The sequence below is a fragment of the Ochotona princeps genome, chromosome 2, assembly GCF_030435755.1.
Source record: "Ochotona princeps isolate mOchPri1 chromosome 2, mOchPri1.hap1, whole genome shotgun sequence".
Taxonomy (NCBI): Eukaryota; Metazoa; Chordata; class Mammalia; order Lagomorpha; family Ochotonidae; genus Ochotona; species Ochotona princeps.
In genome coordinates this window covers 16,880,441-16,904,569 of record NC_080833.1, presented here as the reverse complement: position 1 = coordinate 16,904,569, position 24,129 = coordinate 16,880,441, and the positions used below count along the sequence as shown (strand labels likewise).

General features: G+C 51.1%; 1 protein-coding gene across 1 annotated transcript; it reads left to right on the top strand.

Moving 5' to 3' along the window:
- Positions 1-2,280: 2,280 nt before the first annotated feature.
- On the top strand, positions 2,281-24,129 carry IL22RA1 (interleukin 22 receptor subunit alpha 1). The gene is made up of 7 exons (XM_004592250.2): positions 2,281-2,396; positions 6,342-6,474; positions 7,299-7,477; positions 11,198-11,373; positions 17,471-17,609; positions 21,881-22,002; positions 22,765-24,129. Exons 1-7 carry the CDS (start codon positions 2,354-2,356, stop codon positions 23,722-23,724), a joined length of 1,752 nt encoding a protein of 583 aa, XP_004592307.2. The 5' UTR covers positions 2,281-2,353; the 3' UTR covers positions 23,725-24,129.

Sequence of the window (24,129 nt, the reverse complement as noted above, 5' to 3'; positions counted from 1 at the left end):
GGGCACTCAGTAATGCCTGCTTCACTCAGTTACCTTCCTGCTCCCTCAGCTAAATTGATATACTTCCTACAAAACCTGCAAAGATGCAGGTGAGTTAAAGGAAAAAAAGAAAAAGTTCCCCTGTGCTGCATTGCCAGGCTGGGGTAACTCCAGGACTGGCTCCACACGACTCCTTCATGATTTGTGTCCCTGCAGGGGTGACCAGGGCAGGAGTGCGGAGGTTGTGTTGCCCCCAGGCTAGAATCACACGTGGTTCCCACCCTGCCTCCCTTCTTGGGACCACGTACAGGGAGCCCTGTCCCAGCTACAGGACATTGTTCTCCAGCATTGCTTTGAAGGGTGTGTCTATCTTGCTTTGTGAGGATGCATCCTACTGCATTTAACCAGACCCATGGTTCTAGACACAGGGCAACTCTCATTTTCCTTGATGCTAATAGAAGGAACCTGAACATCTCCAAGTTCCTTCATAGCACCTGCATTTTCCTATACAACTCTAGATGGCACCCCTCTGCCAACTGCAGTACGTTTATCTCTTCTAGCAGGTGCTTGGTCCCCTGCTCAGAGGATCCCTAGCGATGGTATTCCTATTCTCCCAGCTCCAATGGACACAAGAGCTTGTCCTCTGACCCAGCCTGCCATCTTGTCCCTAGCGGGTCCCTTCCTGCCAGTTCTTCCAGCTGGTGGTGCCCCTCCCACCTCATCCCTAACAGCACTGAAGACTTCATATCCCTCACAGTGTGTTGAGGAGCACAAAGTCTCAGGGACTCTCAGGAGATGGTTCTCCAACCATGGCTGAACTGGGGACATACTTAGGGTTGGGTGGCAGCCGGAAGCTGACCCCAGCAGGGAGCTGCCCCAACCCAAAGAGCAGACAGAAAAGGGAGATGCCTTCAACAGAGCCCAGAGGCTGCTGGGAAAGGGGCAGGGCATTGTCCAGGGAAGCTGGAGTCCCAGAGGAGACCCAGCCACTGTTGGAGATGCCACCTAAAGCCAAGATAGGGAACGGTGGAGGGTGAATCCTAACTTCTCCGTCCCAACCCTCGAAGCAGCTGGCAAAGGAATCTGGGAAATGTAGTTTCCTGAAGCTACAAGGAATGAAGGGCACAGGCCCCACCTTGGTTCCCTCAAACACAGCTTAGATTTGACTGTTGGATCAAACTTTAGCTAAGACTCAGTGCTGAGAGCAAACAATCACAGCTCAGACAAGAACAGTGTAAACACAGCTCCCTCATACAGCCCATCACATGTAGAAGTCAACCCCTTCCAAGGATAGCCTGTATGCTGTCAGTAATGCCTTATGGGTGAGCTGTCCAATTCTAGGACTTTGCCTAGTGCATAGTGCAACTGAGACTAGCCAAATTCTTTCCAGGGCAGGCCCTTTGGGTTGTGCCCACCCTAACTGGAGTCCAAACCACTTCCACCTGCCAAAGGAGAAGACCATTTCCTAAACATCCCTTGCTTTGTTAGCGTGAAGCTCACATTCATTCCTGTAGCTACCTCTCTCCAGGGCAGGATGGCGCTTGAGGCAATAGTTAAGATCCTCACTGTCCCAAGCTGAAGACCCATTCATAAATGTTGCCCCTGTCTCCGCCACAGCCCACAGTCACCCAGTTGAGATCAGCATCTTTCTAGCTGTTTGCAGATTCCAGACCCAAAGGCCCAGCTGCTAATGTGTGGGCTTCCTTACCTCCTCCAGCCTCTCTCAGGGAGAAAAACTCCCCCAAGCTTGTGCCCAGGTTCACGGTCCAGCCTGGGATGCCTGCCTTGCTGGAAAGCATGAGTGTCTTCAGACACAGAGCTGAGGACAAAGTCAAAGAGTCAAGGCATTTCCTTTGCTGCAAGGAACATTCTGGAATTCCCCACACACACACACACACGCACACACACTTGGTTTCCTTGTCCTGATATTATTCTCTTTAGGGCAAATCCTCTGCCAAGTAGAATGACACAGCTATGAGACGTGCAGTTGTTCTCTCATCAGGTTGTGTAGGGCACACTCCTGGTGGCTTCTGTGCCTCTCAGCCCCCCTGCTGAGCCGCAGAAGAGCCTTAGGATGAATGAGCCATCAGACCAGACCGACGAGCCGGCCCATCCGTCCGTCTGTCACCCGACTGCTCCCTGCACGTCAGAAGGAAACACCCTTGGCTCCTGCCCAGAACCTGAGATTCCAGAGCATACACCAGGCACCTTTGCACCTCTGCTCTTCACTGGCGCAGGCCCTGCCCCTTGGCTTTCCCCGCCCTGTGCCCGGGTGGAGCCAGCTTCCCCAGGCGGGTGGCAGGTTGCCCCAGCCCGCCCTCTGCGTGCCGCCCAGAGTGGAGGAGCCCAGCAGGGGCCCTGGGCCGGGACCCCGATGAGGGCTCTGCTGACTTTCTTGACGATGGGATCCCTGGCTGGTGAGTGCCCCCCACCCACCCCATCCGGTGGTCAATGGCCCAGGGCGCAGGGTCACCTCCCGATCTCCTACCACCTAGCCCCAGCACCATCAGGTCAGTTTCAGTTTCTTCTCTGAAGTGGGTGCTGGGTTCTCCTGCAGAAGCAGATGTCCAGCGCAGGGGTCCAGCGCAGAGTCACATCAGCTGCAGCAGCCTGGTGGGTGAAGAATCAGCCTGCAGAAAGTGACATCTTGATCTCTAAGACCATTCTGGAAGAAAGGGTCCCATGCCTGCCTATGCTTGTGTCTGGGGTTTGGGAGAGACAGAGGAGGGATGGGACAGGTGACCCTAACTCAGACACTCGCCCCAGTTGGGGGGTTCTTCCAGTGCCTCTGACTAGATCTGAAAGGGCCTTTTCCCCCCTGGGGTGAGCAGGTCTCAACAGCTCCCATTCGCCTGCAGCTTTCTCAGCAGGTCACATGTAGCCTCAACCCACCGCAGACCCCAGCCCACCTTAACGGCTGGAAATCCGGCACCTGCAAGCCCCCTGCTTGCTCAAGTGCAGGGTGAGCACCACAGAGAGACTGAGCATTCTCCCTGGGCAGGGCTGGCGGGACCCCTGTGCTTCCAGCTCTGCCCTGGGCCCTCTGCTCCTGTGTATCAGGCACAGCTCCTCCCCCGCCCTCATCAGGAACAGGCTAGGGAGCTGCAGCCCCTCGCTCAGGGATTCCCAGACCTGCTCCCTTAGACAGACCCCACCCCCTGCCCCAGTTCTGGCAGGAAGTCATGGGTCCCTGTGGGCTCAGGCCCCTCACTGGTTCTTGGGCTGACTCCTCAGCACATGGAGTGGGTTTTGGTCTGGGTGTTTTTTCATAGCCTCCCAGCCGCCTGCCATGTGTGTTTTCCCACAACCCTGAGGGAAGCTGTCAAGCTCCAGGCTCTGCACAGCACAGGCCTACCTGATTTCACAACACAGACTTTCACCAGGAAGCATGGGAAAGACTCACGCTGGGGAACAGGGAATGGAGCTGCAGAAGGCAGGTGGGAAGGAGAGACTCTGCTATGCCTCCCTGCCCCCTACGAGAGGGCACCTGGCCATGGCCTGCCTTTCCTGCTCTAGGAAGGCAAAGACACTTCCCTTATAAAAGTGATGCCAAGCTCTGGCCAACTAGCCCAGGGATTGGCCTCAGCCACCAACCTTCCCCAAGCCAGCCTCTAGGACCTCTACCCTCTACGGATCTACACATTGTTCAGATCTGACTCCACTCAACTCCCTTCCTCAACTTCAGACCCAGTCTGAACCCAGGGCTTCTTCCCCTAAAACAGGCCCAGTTCCACCCATACTCGGGTCTGGATGGTGTGTCAGCCCCATCTGAGGACTTAGTTGCTGTGTAGAGGCAGAAACACCCGCTATGTTGTCCCCAAGGCCCCACTCTGCAGGCCCAGGGAAACCTGGGAGACAGACCACCCCAGGGTCAGGAAGAGAGTGGTCTTTGGCGTAGCCAGCAGATATGCAGCAGGGGTAGGCTGATCTAACGTCCTTTGCCAACCCCACAGGGGTCTCCCATGGCCTCTAGACCCCTCCTATATGTAGGCTTGGAGCCGGGAGAATAATGATTATCCACTGATTCAGCCCTGGGTCTCCTCATGGTCATGATCAGACCCAGCAGTGGGCAGGGAAGAGAGGAAGCCAAACTTGGCAAACACACAAGCAAACAGAGCCTTGAGGCCTTGACTCCTCTGGGCTGCACCTGCCTCACTCCCAGTCAGCCCGCCAGCCAGTCCTTCTGAGCTGGCTGCTGCTTCCCTGTTCTCTCTTCCTCTCCACTGACTAAGTTTGGCAGCCGGGAAGATTGGTACAGAGGTAGTGGTTCCCTCCCCAGGCTCCTCCTCAGGCCCGGGCCTCAGCTGCTCTTTGCCGTTGGCAGGCCAGAAGTCGGGCAGTGGCATAGGGCAGCAGGTGTAGCCTCTTTTGGAACAAGCTTCATCCCTCCTCTCTTCTCCCAGCCTCCCTAAACAGGTCACTCTGCCAGGAGCTCCGGTGATAGAAACTCCTCACCCCCATGACAAAGGGTGACTGAGACATCTCTCCCTGGCTCCCCGAGGCCCCTGCTTTCAGACTACACACACACACACACACACACACACACACACCCTATCCCACACCAGCTGCATTGACAGATGCTGTAGGCCCTGTCACATTGTGCCAATGACAGTGCCCTCTGAGCCTCTATGTTCTCATTCATGAAGTGGGATGGTGGGAGAATCCAGGTAACCACAGGACCAGGTGAAGTGAGAGACTTAGCCCAGTACCTGGCACGCAGCATGACTTCACACATGTCGGCTGCTGTGGTTACTGTCTTTAGGTAGTTCGAATTAGTTCTGGGTCAGGAAACTGAAGCTTTGATCACTTTAACAATGTGCCCTGCCCCCCGCCAAGGTCACCTGCCCATCACAGCTTCCATCTGTGTCCCACCCCACTATTAAGTCTGGAGCTGTGGATGTGCTTTGGGCATCTAAGAAGTCAGCAGATGATTGGCATGGCTGGGAGGGACCACTGTAAGTCACCAGCACTTCGTCTGCCATGGCTACGGAAAAGGCACCTTGTGGCAACTTCAGCTGGAGTGTTTCCACACTGGTGGTGAAGACACTGGGTTCAGGGGCTGTTCAAAAGTGAATGAGAAGCAGGAGTAGCGGGGTGCATTAAGACTCTAGCTAAGGCGCCCTGTGTTCCACATAAGAGTGCCAACGTCTGACTCTGCTCCCGACTCCAGCTTCCTGCTGATGCTGGCTCCGGGAGGTACAGGTGATGGAGCAGGGTTGCATTCCTGCCACTCCCACGAGGGGATCGGATTGAGCTCCTGGCTCCCAGCTTTGGCCATTGTAGGCATTCGTGGAGTGAACTAACACCTAGGAGTATTCCATCTGCTTTCTCTCTCTCATCTCTCCCTGCATAAAATATTATTTAATAATTTTTAAAACTTAAAAAAAAAAAAAAACAAAAAGAGGTATCCATGGAAATGGAGGCTTTGGAAAATGACCCCCTTTAAAAAATCCCTGATATTTATTGGCATATTCTTTTTTAAAAGATTTGTGGTACTTATTTGACAGAGTTACAGGGGCTGCTGTGATGGCTCCTTGGCCAATCCTCCACCTCCAAGCACCAGCATCTCATTTGGGTACTGACTTTTGTCCCGGCTCCTCCACTTCTAATCCAGCTCCCTGCTTATGGCCTGGGAAAGCAGTGGCAGATGACGCTTAAGACTCTGCACCCACATGGGAGACCCAGAAGAAGCTCCTGGCTCCTGGCTTCAGATTACCTTGGCTCTGACCATTTGGGGAGTTAACCAGCAGATGGAAGATCTTTTCTTCTGTCTCCTCTATATAAATCTGTCATGTATATATAATACATAGTTACAAAGGGAGAGATAGAGAGATCTCCTATCTATCTGTCCACTCCTCAGATAGTCACAACAGCCGGGGCTGCTCAAGTCTGAAGCCGGTAGCCAGGAGCTTCTTCCAAGTCTCCCACGTGGGTGCGGAGGCCCAGGCACTTCTGTTGCTTTCCCAGGCACATTAGCAGGGAGCCGGTTCAGAAGTGGAAGCAGCCAGGACTTGAACCGACACCCATATGAAATATCAGCAGTGTTTTTGATAGCTTAACCCATTATACCATAGTGCTGGTCCCAGGCCACTTTCTTTGGGGTTAACGAGAATGTTCTGGATTTAGTAGTGATGTCTGTGTAGGTTTGTGATTTTCCTAAGGAACTGTAGAACTGAACACTTAGAAGTGGCGTATTTTGTGCAGTGTGCACTGTAGCTGGAAACAAAGGAAGGAGTACATGAGAGCTATGAACAGTCAGCGCAGGCTGGGGGTGGGGGTGTTGGGCCACGACCCTTTCTTGAAAGGTGGGGGGTAACCCCAGCCCCAAGTCCAGCTGCTCACTCTGCCCTGCTCTCCCACAGCTCACATTCCAGAAGAGCCCTGGAAACTGCTTCAGCACGTGAAATTCCAGTCCAGCAACTTCGAGAACATCCTGACATGGGACAGCGGCCCAGAGAGCACACCAGACACGGTCTACAGTGTGGAGTATAAGACGTGCGCTTCTCTCCCAGCAGCTCGGGAGCCCAGCCCAGCCAAAAATTCCCCATCCCATCTGTCCCCATGTCCCCACTGGTATTGGTGGCTCCTAGCCCCTTCCAGAGGCAGCGTGGCCCTTTGTGTTCCTTCCATGGAAGGAAGACAAAACCATGGGCAATTCTATGGCTCTGAAGCCAGATGGCCCAGGTTTGAGGAACCATCTGTCCAGGTGATCTTGGGTAACCTTGCCAAGCCTCAGTTTCCCCATCCATACTGTGAGAATGGTGATAGAACCTTCATCACAGGGGTGTTCAGTAGATGATGTAAAAGAAGCTGTGAACACCACCAGTGCCTGCTGATACTGAGCTGCCAATACTGGCTTTGTTACCATTGGCAAAACTGGGTCAACCAGTTGTGCCTCCACCCAGGGGAGGAAGATGGGCATGGATGGGCTATCTTCTTGCCTGGGCTTCATTCCTGGTCCTGCCACCCTGGTCTGTGGCAAGCGACTTCTGCTCTGTCAGCCTCAGTTCCATCTGTTCTGCAACAGGGCCACCAGGAGCTCTGAACTTGGACTTAGGCCTATTCAACACCCCCAGCAACGTGCACGCTTTAAATTCATGGGTGAATTTTCTTTCTTTGAGCTTCATCTTCCTTGTTTGGAAAAGAGGAAGAATAAGTAATGTGCACGCCTCAAGGTTCCACTGTGGGAACCCAGACCACTCACCTAAAGTGCCCAGCACCTGAAGGGTGCTAGGCACGGTTATCATTAGCATCAAGCTGCAGACCCAGTGCCAGCTTGCCCAGTAATGCCACACTCAGAAGTCCTGCCTCGCCAACAGGTATGGAGAGAAAGTGTGGCTGCCCAAGGCAGGCTGCCAGCTGATCTCCCGGAGGTCCTGCAACCTGACCACAGAGACCAGCAATCTCACGGAACTCTACTATGCCAGGGTCACGGCCATGAGCACAGGGGGCCGCTCAGCCACCAAGATGACCGAGCGGTTCAGCTCGCTGCAGCACAGTGAGTAGGAGCCCTTGCTTATTTCTGGGGAATGAGTGGAAAGTTAGGGGTGCAGGGGGTGGCCTCTTTACATCTAGAGTGGGTAGACAGCCTGGCTGGAGAGCGGGGTAGGATTCCAGGGAAAGTGTATTCGCCACAGTAAATCGTGCTGCTCATTTTCCCCACCTCTGCCAAGCTGCTCTAACCCAGCCCACCCCTCGTCTTGGCCTTGGTCACAGCCAAGGCCCCAATCTGCTTTCTCACCCCTTCTTGGCCCATCCTCTGCAGAGCCTCCAGAAGAATCCTCTCAATGAGTCAGCCTCCCATTTCTCATGCCCTGCTTAGCTCCGCCCCCCCCCCCCCCCCCCGCGCCAGCAGCCTCCTATGGCTCGTGAGACAGGGCCAAGTCTCACTGTGCCCACTGAGGCCCTGCCCATCCCAGTCCTCTTCTCAAAGGCCTCACTTGCCCTCCCGCTCCTGCCCCTGGCTGCACCTGCCTGCCCCGGGACCCTTGCTGTCCCAAATTCTCACACCTAGCTCTCCTCCAGTTCTTAAAGCTCAGCTTCAACATAGCCCCCAAACCGAGTATCCCACCCCGAGCCCTGACCATCCAATTTCAGTATGCTTCACAAAGCTGTTCCTTGTCCTCAGGTTCATGTCAAAACTTGCAACGACCATGTTTGCATATATGTCTCCCTCACTACAGTGTGAGCTCCACGATTGTCCATGGGAGCCATGGAATCCACCGTATTCTTAACTCTTAGTAGAGTACCTGGCACATAGAAGATACTTAATATAATAGATGGGTGGATAGTTGTATGGGTGGATGGGTGGGTGGAGTGTTAAATGAGTAATACCGAACACATAGTTGATGGGTGGATGGTTGGACGGATGATGGATGGATGCATGAATAGCAATTTGTAAACTGCCATCCATGTGAAGTATGTGGTGATGTTCATCAACTGACTACATCTGCATGTGATTTTTTTAAAGACTTACTTATTTTTGCTTATATGAGAGAGTTACTGAGCGAGAGGCAGAGGGAAGAAGAGAGAGCTTCTATCCTCTGATTAACTTCCAGATGTGGTTAAAGGCTGGGGCTAAGCCAGGTTGAAGCCAGGAGCTGGAGCTCCATCCAAGTCTCTTGCATGGTTAGTAATACTAGAACTCCATCCAAGTCCTTAGCCATCTCCTACTGCTTTCCTAGGCATGTTAGCAGAGTGTTAGAATAGAATTGAAGCAGCTGGGACTTGATCTGGAGCCCGTATGGGATACTTGCATCATTGGCAGGCTTAACCCATTGCACCCCAATGCCAACCTCCACATATGATTTTTCTAGATAATAAAGAATAAAATTAAATGATGTTGGCTTTTTCTGGCTTATTTAATTAATCCATGTTCAGTGCTAAAAATTTGAAAAGTAGAGAAACACGTATGCAAAGAAAAATAAGTCAACCCAAACAACATGAACTCTCAAACATAACCACAGTAATTAGCAACTGTACCTATTATTTTGTAAGTGGGTTTTTTTTATTGTTTGGGAGGGAGGTTTGACACCGTGAACATTTGCCATTATCATTAAATATTTCCACAACACGATGTCACAGCTGCAACTGGACCATTCTCTGAAGGTATTCTGATTTCCTGACCTAATCTCTTTCTTGAGCATAGTTGGCTCAGCTTTTCAGTTTTATAAACAATACTGTACAGAGCATTCTTCTGACTCAGATGTTTTAAATATTTGGGATCAATGGACTCTTGAGGGATTTTTTTTTTTTGAAAAAAAGGTTTACCTATGCATGAAAAGCAGAGTTAGAAAAAGAGAGAGATTTTCCAACTGCTGGTTCACTTACCAAATGGCCGCAATGGCCAGAACTGGGCCAGACCAAAGTCAGGAACCTGGGGCTTGATCCAGGTCTCTCCCATGGGTGCAGGGACCTAAGTTCTGGGCTATCTTCTACTGCTTTCCCAGGCACATTAGCAGGAAACACCTGGGACTAGAACCAGTGTCCTTATGGGATACAGGTGTCACAGGCAACAGCTTAATATGCTATGCTATGCCGGTGAATTTTTATGAATTAGATAAGGGAGATGGTTCATGAAGTTGTATACAGGATTTTATATATGAATATCTTATTGTTATTTATGTTTTGTATTCTATAAGCAGAAATGCAGAGAAAAAGGAAAGGAAGAGACAAAGGGACACAGAGATCTTTCATCTGCTAGTTCACTCCCCAGATGTCTGCAACAGCTGGGGTTGGGCCAAGCTGAAGCTGGGAGCTGTATCTCACTCTGGGTCTCCCACATGGACTCCCCAATACTTGAGCTGTCACTTGCTGCCTCCCAAGGTGTGCGTTAGCAGGGAAATGGGATCAGAAGCAGAGCTAGGACTTACACACATTCCAGTTCAGAATGGGAGCGCCCCAAGGGGCATAGTCACCACTGCCCCTCACGCCCACCTCTCTATATAAACGTGCTGATGTCCCCGGACCCAGTGTTAGCTCTTTCTGGTATAAGCTGTTGTTCTCACTTCAGCAGCACATATTCTAGAATTGGAACAATCAATATAAGCTCTTTTCAGGATGCCGCCACACACTGAAACACCAGACTCGGCGAACCACGCAGGAGGTTCTATTCCAGGAGGAATGAAGGCAGCAGGGACAGGACTGGAGGCAGAGAGAGGGAGAGAGAGAGAGAGAGAGAGAGAGAGAGAGAGAGAGAGAGAGAGAGAGAGAATGTCTCCTGCCATAGTGGCAGGAGGAGGGCTCCAAGAGAAGAGGGAGAGAAGGATAGAGCAAGATGAACCAAAGTGGTACACACACAAAACTGGCCTTTATGTGGCTGGGGCGGGCATCATGGCACCCTGAAGGATTGGTGGGTAGGGCTATGGGAGCCATAGGGGATTGGGAGGTGCTGTGGTGAGCGAGGACTAGGAGGAGGGGGCTATGAGGGGTTGGTGGATAGGGCCGCCAGGTACGGTGCCTTGAGTTTACAGTGCATTGGTGGGAACAGGCTTATGAAGTTACAGCAGGCTGGCAGACAACAAATTGTGAACCTAAAGGGCACGCGAATCTTAAGGAAGCCAAAACCTAGGAAAAGCAGAGATTTTAAATGATACTGAGTGTAAAATGACGGGGGTCTTCAGGGCGAATGTTAGTCACTCACTCATGCCCAGCACCTGTCAGGCTCTCAAAGGGGTCACTTACTTATTTGGAAAGTTCCGTCAGAGAGAGACAGAGACAGAGTGTGAGAGAGAGAGAGAGAGAGAGAGAGAGAGAGAGAGAGAGAGAGAGAGAGAGAGAGAGAAAGAGAGAGACTAAAGTCTTCTGGCTGGCCTTGGGGTCAAATCAACAGCTCTGCCTGTGCTCCCAAGGTCATTAGGGATGTACCCTGGGAGCCACAGTCACGGACATTCTTGAAATCACTGATGCCAGAGGATCACAGAGGAAGAGTGCTTGCAGCCACTCAGGGGGAGTAGGCAGGGGCTGGGGTGCCCTGTTGGAGGAACAATTGCTGATGCCCAGTATACTGGGCTCTTCCTGCCCACCATGGTCACCCCTTGGCTGGAGGCTTGCAGGATACTGTTCCTTGCACCTGTTGATTTTGCTGATACTTTCAGAAGCACAGCGAGGGTCAGAGCAGGCGAAGAGGGGAAGCTGTTATTTTCCACTGTCTCTCCAGGGCAGCCTCAGACACCAACGGCCAGTTCCAAATGCTTCTTTTCTCTCTCCTTTTCTCTAGCTACCATCAAACCACCTGATGTGACTTGTATACCCAAAGTCAGATCTGTTCAGGTGATTGTCCATCCTACCCCCACGCCCATCCAAGCACAGGATGGCCGTCAGCTCACCCTGGAGGACATCTTTGAGGACCTGTTCTACCGCGTAGAGCTCCGTGTCAACCGTACCTACCAAATGGTAAGTGGGTGTTGCCCTGTCGTTCCTTTTTTGCTTGAATCTGCATTGCTTTAAGTAGACAGAGGATGTGTTATATACATGGGCATTTCCCAGAATCTCCCTCTTAGAATTCACATGCCCTATAACATGCTTAAGGCTCTGACAAGTCTGCAGAGCCAAGAACCTGGTGTCCATTTGTTTAATGCAATTTCTCTCGAGCTTCTTGGCTAGAAAAACTCCTTTTATGTACAATATAGACTGCTTTTCTGCATGATACCTCCAAAAGTTACAGGAAGAAACCTCTATGAGCTTCCTCCAATATTTGCTTTAGAACATGCTAGAACCTGTTTCCATGGGTACAGCCCTGCTTTGCTCGTTCTGTAGAATGTCATGATCAATCAGACAAGAAGAAGATGCTTAACAGATAAATTATTTTATTAAACTGCACTGCAGTCATCATCCACGCTTTTAGGATGACACACTTTGTCAAACAACATACAGGCTTTCATATCCCAAAAAGCCATGCTGTCAAAGCTCTGATTACAAAGGCCAGGACATACAAGCTTTTGTTAATCACTGTCTTGGGTCATACTAACAGTCTCCAGGATTGGTTTTCCTATGTTAATTAAACTTAAAGAAAGCCAAAAGGGAAGAGCAACATAGTGATTTACAACCTGAATCAAAGGAGAAAGGAGGAGATAGCCTTGGGTTAGGGGGCCCTTCTTCCATAATTTAAGATGGGAGGCAAACATGAAGGAGAGATAGCATTGGGACGGGTAGCTCCAAGATAAGCCATCCGTCACCCCAGGTGTTCTTGGCTCATGATAAGCTACTTATCCACTGAAGCCTCAGCTCCATCAATAGAACCTGCAGCAACTGTGACTGTAGGCAGTGTCTTAAGATCAATTAAAATGAAATGTAGATGCCATGGGCATAAATTTTTTAAGATTTATTTTTAATTTTTTCAAAGCCAAGTTGCAGAGAGGAGGAAAGACAGAGAGAATCTTTCATTCACTGGGTCAAATAGCCAAAATGGCCAGGACTGAGTCAGACCAAAGCCAGGAGCCTGGAGCTTCCTGCAGGTTTCCCAATGTGCGTGCAGGAGTTTAAGGACTTGGTCTGTCCTCCACTGCTTTCCCAGGCCATACACAAACAGCTGGATCAGAAGTGAAGCAGGCAGAACTCCAAAGGGCACTCACATGGGGTGCCCGTTGCAGGCTGGCTCCAAAGATATACATTGTCAAACTTTAAACAATTTCATTTTATATTCACAAAGTATGTGGTATTTCCCCCAACCTAATTCAATTGAATAATTTTTTTCCCCTAGTCAGTGGGTGGAGAGGGACTGAGAACAAGAATTTACAGTGGATCGAGGAAGATGAGCATGGGGCAGGAGATGGGCTTGGCACGGTCAGGCAACTCCCAGCGAGCGAACACTGTTGCCGACAGCAGCTCCTGAGTGTTCCAGGTAACAGGTACTTGTGACATCTTCCCTGCAACCTTTGTGGCAGGTGCCAGGAACTCCAAGTTGCAAATGAGAAAACAGAGGTTTAGAGAGGTTATGCCACTTGCTCAAGATTTGTTCAGCATGTAAACAGTAGAATGGATAGGATTCTGGCCCAGCTCTGTCAAAGCCAACATTTCTCCTCCAACATCCCCTACCATGATCCGAGGCAGAAGCAGAAAACTGTTCCCGCTCAGTTTGGCCGGAGCTTGGAGACACACAGAGGAGATCCTGAATCCTCCTTTGGGCTTGTTTAAAATTTAGATCCTCGGACCCCTTCCAGTCCACCTTGTCTCTGAGATTTAGTGAGCGAGCCTACCCCGTGAAGGGTGAGGCCCTCCCTCTGAGAGGTAGGAGCCATGGAAAGAGATGGTGAGAGGTGGGTCATGCGACCAAGGTCAAGGTCAAGGGTGTCTGTTTGCAGTAGCCCAGGGAGAGCAGTAGACATTACTGAGTGTAAGAAGAGTCCTTATCGCAGCTAGTGTTGATAACTATTTGGGGTATTGGTGGGTCTTTTGTTGCTATCACTTTCTAATTTAATTCAGGCTGTGATCAGAGAGCACCCTCTGTTTGATGGCAGCTCTTTGAAGTTTATTGAGATTTATTTTGCCATCTAGCATATGGCCTACACAGGCCAGTGTGCCAGCAGCACTTGAAAAGCACATGTGTGTGGCAGCTGTTGGGTTGTGTACTCTATAAATATCCCGGGGTCAAGGTGATGAAGCGTGTTATTCAGCCCTTCTCTGTCCTTCCTCACTTGGTCTTTTAATTATGGAGAGTAGGAATCTATCCCTGGGATTGCCTGTTTTTCACTTTAGTTCTCTGCAGTTTTGTTTCATGCAATTCCAAACTCTATACTTAGACACACACCTTCCCTTTCGTGGTTGCTAAAACTTCTTGATAAACTGACCTGCTAATCACGCCCCTTTTGATCTCCAAGTAACAGGAGGAAATCATCAGCACGTTAGTGGCAAAACTGAATTAAAAGATAAGTTCATTTTGTTGCAAAAAGAAGTTTGAAATCCACACGCCATTTTTCACAGTGCTCACTGTGAGGAGTGAGTGGAATATCAGCCCCCACTTTGATGAGCCCCCCACCATTTTAGACCTGCTGCTGTTCTACATAGTTGCTTCCCTCAGGTTTCAAGTCCCTCAATTTTCGGTTTCATTTCTGTAATTTTTGGACCCAATTTTATACCTGACAATCCTGTCCACCAATGCCTTGTGACCCTGTACCCCTGGCTCTGTCAACCACTGTGTCTACCAATCCCCATGGCCCCGTACTCTCAACACCTGCCCCTACGTTCTCTTTCATTTTCCCTCTCTCTTTCTGCCCCCTTTTCTGCCTCTGCCCCTTCTGCATGCATTCAGTCCCTCTCAGCACTTCATGAAAATGTCTCGTGTGGTTCACTAGCGTCTGGTGTCTTAGGCAAATAGCAAAAATTCCTAACACTCACTCTACAAGAACTTTTCAAATACCCCTAGAGCTCTTTGTACTGAAGTGTATTCTATCTGATACTCATATAATCACTCAGCCTTCAGGTAGGATGCAGGGTATACCTTTCTCCATGCATTTGCTGTCAACCTACCTGCATCTTTCTATTTAAAATACTCGCTTGTAGATGACATTCTGGCAGAACTTTTTAAAAATTAGTTAAATTGAGATGCAATTCATAAAATTCACCCTTTTAAAGTGTACACTTTAAAGGTTTTCAGTATATTCACAAAGTCGTATGACCCTCCCTGTCATCTAATTGTCTATCTCCTTTTCATCTGCTCAAATTCTCCTGTTTCTTCTATTATTTCTAATCAGTTTTTAAGATCATCCAATGAACTTTTAAATTTCAGTTATTGCATTATTCAGCTCTAACATTTTGCATTTTTGCACTTTCTGTATTCTATTGAGATTTCCTATTCACTCAATCCTTCATACTTTAAAAAAAAAAAAAGATTTCTTTATTTTCATTGGAAAGGCAAATCAGACTTATGGAGAGAAGGAGAGACAGAAAGAAAGGTCTTCCATCCACTGATTCACTCCTCTAATGGTCACAATAGCCAAAGTTTAGGTGATCTGAAACCAGGAGCCAGGAGCTTCTTCCAGGTCCCCTATGTGAATGCAGGGCCCCAAGGCATTGGGCTGTTCTCTACTGCTTTCCCAGGCCATAAGCAGGGAGCTGGGTGGGAAGTGGAGCAGTAGGACATGAACTGGTGCCCATATGGGATCCCAGTGCTTGCAAGGTAAGGAATTCGCCATTGAGCCATCACTCCAGGCCCTTATTCATTCATTGTTAAGATGGTTCCCTTCACGTCCTTGAGTGTAGTTCAAGAGTTATTTTTAAATTGTTGTGTGTTAATTCCAACATTTTGGCCATCTTAGGGTTAATCACACTGGATGGTCTTTTCTTCTGACAATGAGTTCCATTTTCTCTTTCCCTGGATGAATCACAATTCTGGAGTGTGACCTGGCCATTACGGATGATATACTGATATAACTCTGAACTTCATTATCTTCCTCCAAGGAGTACTGGCCAGTTAGTTTAACAGAGAGTTCATCTGGCTGAACTCCAAACTCTGAAGTTTCAATCCAGTTTTGTTTTGAGCTCCTGCAGGGTTACTGGAAGTCTACCCCATTCATGCACACTACAGGGCCAAGTCAGTGCTCTTCATCAAGTTCATCAAGTTTATCCACAGATTCTGGACCTGTCTGTGGATTTGCCCTGACCGTGGCTACTCCCCTCACTTTTCAACCATTATGATTATTCTACACTCCTTCCATTGCTTATCCAAGTCAGGAAGACTACAGGGTTTCTAGACTGGGGTCTTCCTTCAAGCTCAAAAAAAATAGGAATTTCACTCAATGCGATGCCCTTCCTCCTCTCACCAACATACGTCCACCTTGGCTCAACTCTCCAGCCTTAGATAGTTGTGTTTTGTTTTGTTTTGTTTTGTTTTGTTTTGTTTTGTTTTGTTTTGTTTTGTTTGAGAATCTCCAGTTGCTATTTGGGGGAAGGTTTTTCCAAAAGAAGCTTTAAGTTTCTAGCAGCAGAGTGAAGAGTGATCAGGATGGGAAGGCAGAGTTCACTGCAATAGTCTAGGCTGAAAATAACCAGGGCCAGTAGCAGATGGGCATAACACAACACTTGGGGAGAAAGGCGTCTCGGGCCCTGGCAGCTGGCCTGGGCTTGGTCCATGGCCCTAGTGTAAGAATGTAAAGCCTGTTCCATAAAACTCTATTTTGTAAAATCTGTTTGAGTATTTGTTCACCTGTTCTCATACACCCCTACCTCCAAAAAGGACCCCCCTCCCCACTACCTGCCCTAAACATTGGCTTCCCCATGCCTAGAAGAGAGCAGTCAGAGCCGAAATGTAAAGAGCCTAGTCTTGGTTATACAAATCTGGAGAGCACAGGCCCTGGGCCTTTCATAGGCAATGTACAGCTGCTTTCAGGGCAGTTAGACACAAAGGATGTGCGAGAGGATTGTGTCGCAAATGGCTTTGAGGCCTGGCTTTGAGGATTAGAAAAAGAATGATGCTGTTAACAGAATTAAAGAATGTCACATGGGTGTGAGTTTGAGCCTTGGGATGGGCAGGACCCAGAGAGAAGCAGTCACCATGTTTGCATATGTGGAGTGGAGCTGCCCATGTAGTGTCAACCAGCAGGGAGCTGGCAATGCCCATCAGAAGCCTGGAGCTCATCCTGGAAGGGGTTTAGGGGTATCCACCCTCAGTGATTGTAGGAGTTGTGGGTCTAGTCCAGCAGGTGACAAGAGGGTGAGTGGGAGAAAAGGAAAATGGATCAGGAATTCAACTTGTAAAACTTCAACACTGAGAGGTAAAAAGCAAGGAGACAGTAAACAGAGGAGTAAGAAGCAGGACCACCCATGGCCACCTTGACTCACCGAACAAGAATCTGGAGCAGGAAGGTGAGAATTGCACTCTAGTCACACGGAAGACCAACAGGTGCAAAGGAGCTGGGTTTGCTCAAGCAGACAGGATATTTACCACAGCCTGAAAGCTGGTTGAGTGTGGACAGAGGTTGAGTGTGGACAGAGGTTGAGTGTGGACAGAGAGGCAGAGACCAGGATGTCGTCCTGGAAACAGGGGAAGGCCATTCAAGGACTGGGGACAGGGGAACACTGTGATCATATTCATCTTTGAGTAGGATTGTCATGGTGCCAGCGTGAATGTGGAGTGAACAGGAGACAAGGGAGAGGTCCAGTTTAGGGCAGAAGCCATGAGATGATGAGAGGAATGGGCACATACAAAGTTCTTGTTGTTTGAAGGAGAAGAACTGGGAGCAAGGAAGGAAGGATGGGAGAGGAAAGAAGGTGGCGATGATGGTAGCCGTCATTGCCATGGTCAGCTGTCATTAGCTGCTTGCTACACATTAAAGCCTTTGGGTAAAAGGGCACGGTGCGTGGCAGCCAATTGGATTTGAGGGAGAAAGTAGAAGGCAACAGTGGGACTGGGGGACTGCTGGGTGACCCAATGGCCTCTGTTCTGGCTGGGTCCACTTCCCTGAACACAGTCCCGCAGGAGGAGGGAGACTGGAGCTTCCATGTGCAGATTGGTGTGGTGGAAGAGGAATCACTTTGGATTCTTGGTCAAATTCAGCAACTCGGCGGAAAAGAGAGAGAATACGAGTTCCTTAGTCTGACCCACGACACGGAGTTCCTCGGTTCTGTCACGATTCTGGTTCCCACCTGGTCCAAGGAGAGCGCTCCCTATGTGTGCCATGTGAAGACACTGCCAGGTAAGTTCAGCAGAGGGAGGGGGGATTCCTGAGCCCAAACCTTCACGCTTTCCTTCAGGTAACCACGGGGATGCTTAGCTGGGCACTCAGGAGCCACGGGAGAGTTGACATTTGGTGTATTATTGAGGCTAATCTTTGCTTATCTGTTACTGGGTTAGCTGATGAATTATCAGAGCCAATATTTAATCCCACCCTCCGCTCTACACTTGGATTTCCTCTCTCCCTAGCCAACTTTGTGTTGTTCTCATAAGATAAACTCATGTTAAAACGGACCCAAGTGAGATATACTGGGCAGGTGGGGGGGGGGAATCTACAGGGAGGAGATCAGAGAAGATAAAAAAGATGCCTCAACATCTTCCCAAGACAAATCACAGCCATCATAATGGCAATGGCAGTAACCAGTAACTTCTTTTATGCCAGCTGAACCTGCTGTAGTCCTTGTGAATGGTTTAGGAGTCAGAGACCAGGCTGCAGACAAGGACATTGACCTTCAGAGGGGTTCAGCAGCTTGCCCAAGGCCACCCAAGTGGTGAGGGACAGAACGAGGCCTCACTGAAGACAACTCTCTTGCCACTGTGCCACCACAGTAGTTTTGAGTCATCTGCTCAGCAGAAAACACCTTGCAACTCAAGCCTCAGCCACAGCCTCAGCCCCAATCCCAGGCCCAACCCCAGGCCCAGTATCATTAGTGTCTTTTTTCATAGGCTGTTAGTGAGATTGTAGGAGGATGAAAAGCAGAGCAGACTGTGGGCTGCGCTGGAAGACTCTCCACAGAAGTCAGAGTGTTTGTGTAGTAATGTCAGCAGGTGATTTTTTTTAAGATTTTTTTTGTTGTTGTTGTTGTAAAGTCAGATATACAGAGAGTAGGAGAGACAGAGAGGAACATCTCCTGTCCAATGATTCATTCCCCAAATGGTCGCAATGGGCGGAGCTGAACCAATCCAAAGCCAGGAACCAGGAGCCTCTTCTAGGTCTCTCAAGCGGGTACAGGGTCCCAAGGCTTTAGGCCATCCTTGACTGCTTTCTCAGGCCACAAGCAGAGAGCTGGATGGGAAGCAGGGCTGCTGGAATTAGAACCAGCGCCCGTATAGGATTCCGACACATGCAAGGCAAAGATTTTAACCGCTAGCCTACCGTGCCAGGCCCAGCAGGTGATTTCTATTCCAACAGGCCAACAGGTATCTAAGAGTGAATGTGACCACAGGACTCCTTAGTTTTATTTAGAAACTTAACTCACCTCCAGGAGACGGTTGGTTTCTCTACCCAAGTCCTAGCATGTTCACTTGCCTGTTGAAAAGACCAGCTGGCCGCTGACCCAGGCTGTGCCCTCCCTGGGGCCTGGAGCAAGAAAGGGCAAGATGAGAACTGAAAAAAGAATGGGGCTTCATGGGTGCTAAGTGGGAAGCAAGGCCAGCTAGTGACTCTCCACCCTGGACTGCTCTGGGTGCTGCCACTGCAGCCTCTGGCGCACGCCAGTGTTGGCTTCTGCTTCTGTGAGCCTGCTCATGCAGTGACCCCATCTTTTCTCCTAAGATGGTAGCAACTTTTCTGTACATCACACTTCTTGGTGGCTACTTCTTGATGGCATGGAGAAAGCACTTGATCCTTAAAAACATGTAGAAAACAATTCCTGCCATTTATTAAGTATTGTTTTACTGCCAGGCATTGTGTCGCAAGCCCAACATACAGTCTTTTTCTGAAATATTTATTTACCATGCCCAGCACAGCCAAGACCAAGGTGAAGAAGGTGGATGATGTGCAATAGAAAGATTAATTAATCTTTAATTAATTGATTAATTAATTAATCTTTAAGGAATCACCATCCCAGCCAGGGGGGCCTCAGGTGGAACAGCACCTGCCCGGAGGACAGCATCACATGCCTCTCCACCAGTTCCTTGAACTCATTATCTCAGGAATGTGTGCTGCCCGGGGCTCTGACCTTGCCAACTGTGGACCTTGTTAACGCGATATCACTACTATGGCTGTCATTCGCGGACACCTGGCACCAGTCCATCTCTGTCCTTCTCTGACTGTTGACATCCTTCCTGATGGCCTCTGGCATGTTTATTTGAAAGGCAGAGGAAGAGAGAGGGAGAGAGAGAGAGAGAGAGACAGGCAGAGAGTGAGTGAGCTCCTCTCTCTGCTGGCTCATTTCCCACATAGATTTAACAGGCAGGTCTGGGCTAATCTAAAGTCATGATTTCCAACTATTTGGGCCATAACCTCCCAGGTTATGCTGCTGCCTCCCAGGCGCATTAGCAGGAAGTCGGATGGAAAGTGGAGCAGCTAGCACTCTGATATGGGATGCAGGTGACACATCTGGCAGCTTAACCCTTTATATATCCTCTTTCATCTTTATTATCACATTGCTATTTAATGTTCAAAGCAGCACTGGGCAGCCTCATCCCCATGTTATGGAGAAGGAACTCCAGTTTAGGGCCCCTGCTGCTTGCCCGAGACCACACAACCCTTCTCCATGTTGCTTTGCACCTGTCTCCTGTGCTGTACCCTCATGCCTCTTACTTCCTCCTCAGGGTACCTCAGCCTTAAATCCTGAAGTCTGCCTGTCACTTAGACCAGCACCCCTACTTTCTCTACTTCTTGGGGTGTCTGGGAGGGTCACAGCGCAGTGTCTCTATATCTTAATATTGGAAAGGATCCTGGGTCCATGTCACCTGTGTCATTTGAACCATGAGGTGTGATGTGTCATGGCTGTAAGGGAGGGCTCTGGAGTCACACCTGGGGACCCTGGCTTTTCCACTGAGGGACTGTGTGACCCTGGTCAAGTCGCTTCACCTCTCTGAGGATCAGCTCCATTATCTGCAAGAAGGAGCCCCCACCCTCAAGTTGTCTCAGTGATGCGGGGAGAGAATAGGCAGAGCTTGCAGTGCATGGCAAGTCCTGAGAGGGCCATGGCGGCGGACCAGAGAGGACCGTGCTGCCGAGAGCAGGATGCTTAGCACCTCTATGCTGCAGCCAGAGCTCTGATGTCTCTGGGTCATTTTCATCGTTGCATGCTGCCACTCATGACTCCCATGGAAAGTGTACGGAGCTGGGGAATGTTCTGAGTGCCTGTCCCGTCCTAATATGTGGCTTCGCTGGCATGTTAGGCATGCCACACAGAGGCTGTCGGGACATTCAGGTCCTGTCTTCTGCCGGGAGCAGCAGTGAGCATGTCACGTGACGGGGACAGGCTGTCACTGAGACAGGCAGCTGGCCCACAGAGGCCCAGGCCACACGGGTAGGGGCGGGGGAGTGAGGAGAGGGGTAGAGTTGGCGTCTCCCGATTCACAGTGGTGCCTGGGCTCAGCGGCCGCTGGCGACAAGCTCCCCAGCCTAGAAAAAGAGGGACGTAGAGAGGCCAGACCCTTGGGGGACTCTATGGCCAATGTCACCAAAACCTCCAATGTCCTCTTCCTCTCCAAGCCTTTCTTGAGCTTGGACTGGTGGCAGGAGATGTCTCCTGCCAAGAACTGTTGTGCCCGTCCCCAGGACAGCAGGCCCCAGGGAGCAGGCTGGGGCACTGGAGCCTGAAGTCATTCTCCTCCCCTTTTGGAAACAGCAGTGACTTCTCATGCTGTCCTGGCTGGGAAAGGCCTGCGAGACACCCAGCCCCTTACTACCAGGGCCTGGGGGTTGCCAGACAGGCCCTCTGGCTGAGCCCAGCACCCTACCCTCCACAGTCCCTCTCCTAGACACGCCCTCCACACAGGATCAACACTCCCTACAGCAAGGCCTCCCTGCTAGATGGCAACCAAGCTCATATCGGGAACCTGAGGTGGCTGGTACCCAAGCCCAGGCTTGTGCTCCCATCAGGTCATGTCCCCTGTCCTCCCTGGTGAGGCCCCTTGACGATGTGTTGGTCTACAGGTACCCACAGGAAGCCACTTGTGTACATGAGGGTTCTGCAGTGGGAGTTGGGCCAGCAGGGGGCTCTTCCTGCACCTCTGCATTCCAGTCCAGGGTTGCAAGGAGCCCAGGAACTGTGAATCAACCCTGGCATCCCAACTTGCTATAATCAGCAGATTTGCCAGGGTGATGCAGGAAGTGCATTGGACCTAACAGTGCAAAGGCCCAGTCTGTGCCTCCTGAACGCATAGAGGTGCACAAGGTAGACCCCACTGGAGGTCTGGCTCTGGCCAGGGGATGCTGAGAGAAGGAGCAGCCTTTCCTCCTCTGGCCAGAGGGCATCTGCCATGTTCCACACTGGGGACAGGGCCTGGTCGTATCCCAGCCTCACACTTCCTTCTTGGGCCCCTTTGCTCCCCCAGATCGCACCTGGGTCTACTCCTTCTCGGGTGCCATCCTGTTCTTCATGGGCTTCCTGATGGCAGGCCTCTGCTACCTGAGCTACAGATATGTAACCAAGCCACCGGCGCCTCCCAACTCCCTGGTGAGCTGTTGTCCTGCCTGGTGCAGGGGATGGGTCCAGGGAGGGCCCCCATAGGTGGGAGGCCAGAGGGTAGGAGTCAGGGTCAAAAATTCTTCTGGAAGCTCAGGGGTCTGCACACAAAGAAGACTGGCCTGTTTTCTCCCGTGAGGAGTGTGCAGGCTGAGCTTGTATTCACAGTGACAGTGTCAGGAAGGCAGGTTATGGGGAGGAATGAATGTGAGATAGAGGAGCCCAGTGGCTTGAAAGGGTCCAGGGCCATGTGGGGAACAGAGGAGCAGCTGGGGGGAAGGGTTGAGCAATGGTAGGCATTATGGGGTGCAAGGCGGTGCCCCCCGGTGGGACCGCAGGGGGTTCCTGGAGCTCGTGGCAAAGTCCAGATGAGCCGCAGTCTCTTAAATCAACCTGGCTTCCTGAGAGTCCCTTTCCCCGGCTCCCTTGCTCCTGGTGAAGTGCTCGGGACCTGTAAACCAGGCAGCCATGGCCCCACTGCCCAAGTTGCAGCTGCATGTCTGGGTCATCTCCTTCCGGATCACCCACACCCTTCTCCCAGGAAAGCAGAGCCTGCAGCTCCCTCCTGGGCCTGGCCCTGGCTCATCTCAGTGGGCTCCAGCCAGGGGGCAGGAATCCGTCTATGCCATCAGAGCAGCCTTGTCTGGATCATGGAAAGGCCCCTAGGGGGTTCATTCTAGGGAGGCCCCCATCCCAGGGACCTGCAGAGTACTGAGATCACACCCTGTCGGGGTGGGCTCTTGTCTCTTACAGAATGTCCAGCGAGTCCTCACCTTCCAGCCTCTCCGCTTCCTCCAGGAGCACGTCCTGATCCCCGTCTTTGACCTCAGTGGCCCCAGCAGTCTGGCCCAACCTATGCAGTATGACCAGATCAAGGTCTCTGATCTCCAGGGGACCTTCGGAGCAGTGCCGCTGCAGAACCTGCCTGAGACAGCCTACATAGGGCAGCCAGATGTCTCCATCCTCAGGCCCTCCAATGAGTCCCCTCCCCAGACTCCTGCCCCCCAGCCATCCTGTACCCCCAAGATGTTCCCTGAAGTCCCACCACCATCCTACGCGCCCCAAGTCACAGCCGAAGAGAAGCCACCAGTCTACACACCACAGGCTGTCCCTAAGTCTCAGGCTCTGTCCTACGTCCCACAGGACACCACCACTGACAACTGGCTTCCTTCCTATGGCATATGTGTGGAGGGGCCTAGCCAAGACCCACCCCCCGAGACAATCCCTGGTCCCACACACCTTTGGCCCAAGTGTCAGATCTCCAAAGAGGTGCCCACTGGGAGCTGCATCCCAGGTGGCCTTTCTCTGCGGGAGGTGACCTCCCCGGCCCTGGAGGACCCCCAGGAAGCTGAACTGCCCCACCTGCCTCTGGGCCTTTGCATGGACAGCAAACCTGACCCCAGCATGCTGCACAGTGGGGAGCCAGAGACTCCACACTTCCTCGGAAGCCACCTCCCACTCTTGTCCTCTGTGGAGATAGAAGGTCACCCTGCACCCCTCCTTCTTAGTGCCCTGTCTCCTCGCTGCTCTCCCTCTGATCAGGGCCCTCAGCTTTGGAGCCTGCTGGACTCCCTGGTGTGTCCCAAGGATGAAGGGCTGAGGTCTGAGACAAAAGCCATGACCTCGGTCCCTGAGAACTCAAGCCTGGAGTCGCCCGTGGAGCTGGACTCCCTGTTCAGAGGACTAGCCCTCACTGTGCAGTGGGAATCTTGAGGTGATGGAGGGATGGGGCAAGCCTGGGGCTGCCTCTAGTTCCCTACACCCAGCCATGCCACGTACCCTGTGGCTCAGCCTTCGGTGGAGGTCTTGAAGAAAGGAGGTCACAGGGTCCCTGACATCAGTGGGCTCCTCATTGGAGCTAAACATCATGATCAGGCCTGCAGGTGGAGAACTGCACCTGCTGTGGGCAGGTGTGCATGCGTGCAAGGGAGCGCGGGCAGGTGAAGTTCTGCAGGAAGGGACAGCAGGTGCATTGAGGCCAAGCACAGGAACCTCCTACATTGCTGTGCACAAAGCCAGTCTCGGCCTCCTCGGCAAAGCTCAGGGATGAGAAAGCAACCAGGGGAAGGACACTCATCAACATCATTGTTATCATCAGCCAGGCAAAACCAGAACAGC